Source organism: Littorina saxatilis, linkage group LG14, assembly GCF_037325665.1.
Source record: "Littorina saxatilis isolate snail1 linkage group LG14, US_GU_Lsax_2.0, whole genome shotgun sequence".
NCBI classification, from domain to species: domain Eukaryota; kingdom Metazoa; phylum Mollusca; class Gastropoda; order Littorinimorpha; family Littorinidae; genus Littorina; species Littorina saxatilis.
This window is the reverse complement of record NC_090258.1, coordinates 22,261,724-22,267,747: the sequence shown is the minus strand read 5'-3', so window position 1 is coordinate 22,267,747 and position 6,024 is coordinate 22,261,724. Positions and strand designations below refer to the sequence as shown.

The 6,024-nt window shown below is 44.2% G+C and overlaps 1 protein-coding gene across 3 annotated transcripts in view; it reads right to left on the bottom strand.

Annotated features, from left to right (window-relative positions):
- Positions 1 to 2,272: 2,272 nt before the first annotated feature.
- The window catches only part of LOC138946666 (poly(3-hydroxybutyrate) depolymerase-like), a 20,170-nt gene continuing 16,418 nt past the window's right edge, over positions 2,273 to 6,024 (bottom strand). For all 3 annotated transcript variants that reach the window (XM_070318091.1, XM_070318092.1, XM_070318093.1), the window contains exon 11: positions 2,273 to 2,503. In XM_070318091.1, coding sequence (XP_070174192.1) covers positions 2,442 to 2,503 — 62 coding nt within the window. In that variant the 3' untranslated portion in view covers positions 2,273 to 2,441. The remainder of the gene's footprint in view (positions 2,504 to 6,024) is intronic.

The window sequence follows — 6,024 nt, the reverse complement described above, 5'->3', positions numbered from 1 at the left end:
GCACTGGGATGTCTCAATAACTTAAATAATAATAATAATAATAATAATAATAATAAAACACACAAAGTAATTACATACATTTCTTTACTATGGGAAATGGGGGGAAGGGGGAGGGGGGGGTGATGGGTGAGTTAACATAAGGACAAAGATACTATTACAAACAACACAAAACAGATAACGGAGTATAAAGCTAAAAGAGAATTAAATTTTACTCGCTTCTCAAACAGTCCATGACAAGTGTCATGAACTTTGCGAGTTTTAGCAATAAACTCTTTTTTGTAGTGGAAAAAAGCTCTCTGAATTTAACTGAATTGGGGCGGGCATAATAATAGCACCGTAACAACTGTTTTCTATAATTGGTAAAAAAAGGACATACAAAAATATAATGGAACTCGTCCCCAAGGTCACCTGATGAACATTTGTGACAGATTCTGTCTTGTCTGGGAATACTAAGAGTCCTACCTTTTTGTATAGGCAATTTATGATTCAGTGTTCTAAATTTTAAAACAGCGTTTGCTAAATTAACCGGCAGGATGGACAAGTACTTTTCAAACTCAAAATTCTCTTTATACATTCTAATTCTCTTTGCGCATTGACCACCCACTCTGTACTCTCGGTCATGGTACTTGTTGTTACTCTCAAGACTTCCCTTATCTATCTCTCTGATCACTAACTGTTAAAACTCTCTCCAGACAGCTTTGCTTCTCTGCTGATCAACGCATTACCGCATTCTCCATGTTAAAACAAACACCTTCAGTCACAGGTCCTTCTCCTATGCTGCCCCTAAATGATTAAACTGAATATTAGCTTTTTCTTGGAAATACTGAGGCAAGCAAACCCACGTGATAATATAGGCCAATCACTAGCGAGCGACGTGCGTTTCTCCGTCCGTGCTCGCCAATCACGTGTGTTGCAGCTCGCCTTCCCCGGTGACAAAGCAGTCTGGATTTGTATGAAGATAACCGCACAAAACTATGTAATATATTATTTATCCTTATCCTCTTCCACCATCTATAAAAACGTGACAAGAGTTATTTCCGAAAATCGTCTATTGGCCTTTGGTGACACATTACTCTTGAACACGATACATTAAAGATAGTACAACTTATTTTCCATTTCTAAGAGCAACGACCGTGCTCGACCGTTGATATAGCGTATTCAATTAATTAATTGAATTCTAACAACAACAGGGGCAGAGAATTGGCCAGAAAGAGGTCAGCGACGGTCAGTGATGTGTATCTCGTTAAAAAGGACCACGTCCAGATTAGTAATGAGTCTTTCACATGACAAGGGCAATGTGAGGTCAAAAGCCTAATGTAGCTTACCTCCCAATCAGATATACATTTATGATAAGTAGTCTCAATTTTCCCCAGAGCGTATTCCATGACAGATCATGTCGAGCTAAAGTGATGGATATTGCCAGGTTAATTTCTACACAAATATCAATTAGTCTTCGCTGACTGTCATCAATTGGCCCCAACATCTGGAATATGCCTAAGGGTAAACTACTCCCAGACTACAACATTAATGTGATATCCCCAAACAAGCCTTCTCAATGGCTATTGAAGGTCCATTAGGGGAAAGTCGCTAAACCTGGAACAGTTAAGGAGAAACAGCCGTACCAGACAGAAAAATGAATATTGCAAAGCGTTCTTTATATTGTCACATACTAGACTCTATCAGTAAATAAACGAACCACAAAAAATAAAATAAAAGTCACGCAACTCATCAGACTGATCATAATCAAAAAGTCTGCATTTGTTCCAGGTTGGACGCATGGGTGTGTAAAGTGGAACACTGTGTTGTCAAACTCGGAACACATACAAACACACCCTGACTCTCTTTCTAGCTCTGTCTGTGTCTCACACACACACACATATACACCCACACACTCTCATTCACACACAAACAAGCACACTTTACCACACACACAAGATAAATAAATACGTCATAACATTTTGATTAAGCCAATTTATGTAAATGTCTTTTTTTCAACATCATATTTTGATTTTTACCAAGGAAATAACAAATCGGATAACAATGTAAGCCTTAAATGTAAAACAAAAAAGATAAATAAGGGCTAGGTCTGTGTGTTAACAATCTGCTTGCACGTGTGTTTCCCTCTTTTACTTTGTCTGTGAGCGTGCTTGTCTGTCTGGCTGTTTACATTGTCCTACATGTAGAGGTACACTCAGGCGTGTAGGCGGTTTCCGCTATTGAGTGGTAGCCCAACAGACACACCCTTCCTGATTTACTTCGTCACGCACTCAAGTAGCAGTATTCTGTTTAATTAGAAGTTCCATGCAAATAATCTTCTGCGCAGAATTCAACTTAATATACTTTTTTTCTTTGCAGTCATTACGGCTTTGCTACCCGTTTTAGTTTGTGCAGATATGGCTGTAGATGATTGTGTGCGCATGTCACAACGGAAACGGAAGTGCTCAGCGGATGACACGATCCATCATTCGGTAGACTGCCGTGATTTGGAAGCCGGACGACGTTGCTGCACAATAATAACATTCAAATGAAATAAAATGATATACTCTCTCTCGCTCTCTCTCTCTCTCTCTCTCTCTCTCTCTCTCACGAGACTCTTGGTGCAGCCAGTACCGATGAAGTCCGCAACACTGATGACAGCCAGGCTATCACTATTGCTGTCGAAGATAATGTTTCGTCAGCAACTAGTGCGGACAGTACTGTCACTAACACCACTGACAACGACGCCACTGTTGCTGCCGCCGCTGCTGACACTGGTGACACCCCAACCAGCGGTAACATCTGTACAGCTGATGGTTCAGACAGTGTCGACATAACTGACAGTAGTAGTTGTTGTGAAAGTGACCTGGTGACCAAACTCATGTTGGAAATGAGAGACATGAGAGTTCAGCTGGACAGAACGATCCTAGCCAACGAACAGCATCGTGACAGAGAGGTGGCGGAGCTGAGGGAGGCAGTAGAGCAGCTCAATAGAGAACGCGACGCTATGAAAAAACGATGCCAAGCCTTAGAAAACAAAGTCAGGGAACTACAAAAGGTTGAGAAAGAGCAACACAAATCCTCCTCCTCTCAGCAAACGTCCCCTCCAGATTCTCGCCCTTCCCTGTCTGGTGTTCAAGCCATTGCCATCACCACAAACAAGGGGCGATATGCGCCCTCCCTTTCTGACGACGAGGACTCGACCACGCCCCCTCCTAAAAACGGTCAGTCTGCTAACCGTGAGCCCTGCCGTGACCAGTTCCCGGTCGCTCTTAACGCCACTGATCGCTCCCCTACACTCCGTATCCCCCCCACCTGCACACACTTCCTGCTCGGGGACTCAAACCTGGGAAACATTGCCAAAAAGCGTCTGGACAGGTCGGGTGCTACAGAGATCAGGACTCTACGAGGCACCACGACCCAACGCCTGACAACAATTGTCACTGACAGCGGCACTCACCCTTCAGTGAAGAAAGTTGTGTTAAACGTCGGGACAAATGACTGTAGGGGAGACTTAGATAGCTTTGTGCAGAGTTTTGCTAATCTGCTATCAGCAGTCAAAAAGCACTTCCCTTCATCCTGTGTCTATGTCGCAGCCATACCCCCACAACGACAGAACAAAATGACACGGAAAATAAAGGACTTTAACAGCAGACTGAAGGCTCTGTGCAACACTGAACAAGTGACCTTCCTGTCTCTTCAGTTGATCTGGAAGGTTGACGAAAACGGATGCCTCGACAGCCAGATCCTTGCAGACAGTGTGCATTACTCACCCAAAGGACTGTCACTGTTCTTGCGCGAAGTGAAGTCTGCATTGTGGGAGCGTCAGCAGAACCCCGTGGCATCATATGCTGCTGCTGTGAAAGGACAACGCATGTCCAGTCCTCAAACTTCGCCACACGACATTGGTGAGACATCACAGTCCACTCAGCAGCCATTATCACCAAGGTCGCAACACCCACCAATGTCACAGCAGCCTCCACAGGACGCCGTGACGCTGCATAGCCCTCAACAGCAGTACGAAACGGTGCAGCCCTGCCATCGCCCCCAGCACCAGTGTGTACCGGACCAGCACGGCCATCGCCCCCAGCACCAGTATGTACCCGAGCAGCCCAGCCATCGACCCCAGCACCACTACGTAACGGAGCAGCCCAGCCAACCGCCCAGGTCAACTGAGGCCACAGCGCTGGCACCAGGTGGTACCCAGCCGCCACACCATAGGTGGTTTCACCCCTTCCCAGTTCTTGACCCCAGTGGGTATTTTCACGCGCCGCCTGGCCCCCACAGCCACTTCCACCAATCCCATTATCCCCCTCATCTGCTACACCCGTCTATGTACAGTGCCTTCAGCCCCTTTGTGCAACAGGCGCCACCCCCATTCTACAGTCAGTGGCCAATGCCGCAGGCAACAATGTAGCTACAGTGACCCATCTTCACACGCTAGTGTAAAATAGCGCGTGTCACACCTTAACATAATTATAACCACGTTATGTCCCATAAACTCTAGTTCTGGAGACAGAAAAAAATAAGTTAGCATTGTGCTTGTCACCTTGTATAACTGTTACTGTGCTTTGTGCGTGTGTGTGTGTGTGTGTGTGTGTGTGTGTGTGTGTGTGTGTGTGTGTGTGTGTGTGTTTGTGTGTGTGTGTGCGTGTGTGTGTGTGTGTGTGTGTGTGTGTGAAAGACATCTCATTTTCATATGATTACACATTATGCACTACTTTCACTGATTCCCCCAAATTAATTTCTGTTTGTTCCTGTTCGTATCGCCGTGTTGTGCTATACAGACTGTGTGGCTCGGAAAGTCACAGTGTAGTGTTCTTGTGGTTTTCACTCTTTTGTTATAAGAAAAAGTGGCTGTATTCAGCCGTATCAGAACCGTACAAACAAAAGTTCCATTGTTACTGAGCGGACAGTCGATATCTACATGTTACTGCTCTTGCCACATTGAAATGTGACAGTGGTGCTGTGTTGACTCGGATCCTCACTAACATTCGGAGAACACTTGTCTAAGTTTCATGTGGAAATCTGCGAGGGCGTGATTGAAGACTATATTCCCTCCAGCGTGTGTGAGTGGTAACTGCCACGTAATCCGTGTAATCTGCCCGCTTCGCCTGAACGGTGTTGTGTTTGTGTCCGGCTCACTGAGCTCGTTGGTTTGAAGTCGAGTGTCAGCGCAGAGGTGCGTGACGCTATTGTGAAACTTTACCATAAACTTATTGTGTTGCAAGACTGCCGGCATAAATTTGTTGTTTGTGTTTATAGTTTGAACTGACTGTCGTTTTGCTTTTTTCGTGACAGTTGTTGTTTTGCTTTTCTTGTAACATTTATTGTGTGTGTTAGTTATCATTGTGTGTGTTTACTCCTTGTTTTATTATGCTCAGTGTTGGTCATTTAAATGTGTATCACCTCTATAATAAGGTTCATGATGTATGTGCCTTCCTTGAAAAAGCGTCTCCGAATTATCATTTATTTGGTATTACTGAATCAAGATTAGATTCCAGGGTTTCCGATAATGATATCGCGATTGTTGATTATTGTGTTGAAAGGCGAGACCCAGAAATCCAAGGGCAGACCGGAATCGCGGTATATATTCATGACTCAATTAAACACATTACGCGTAGACGCATAGACCTGGAACCCAGCGCAGTAGAATGCATTTGGTTAGAACTCAAACCCAGTAAATCAATGGCCCCTCAATTCGTGTGTTTTCTTTATAGAAATCCTGCGGCAAATTTTGAGTGGTATGATCATTTTGTACAAATGTTAGACAATGTTTATAATAAGAGCAAACACAATGCTGACGTTATGCTACTTGGCGATTTTAACATAGACATGTTAAAGTCCCATCCCAGCTGGGAATCAACTACTCAGTTATTTGGGCTTAAACAGCTTGTAAAGTCACCCACAAGGGTAACTTCAACGACATCTACATTGCTCGATCATATTTATACGAATAATCCGGACACAGTCTTGGGTGCCTGTGTATCCGACCTTAGTGTAAGTGATCATAGTCCTGTAAGCTGTTCCAAATTGATGAAAATACCC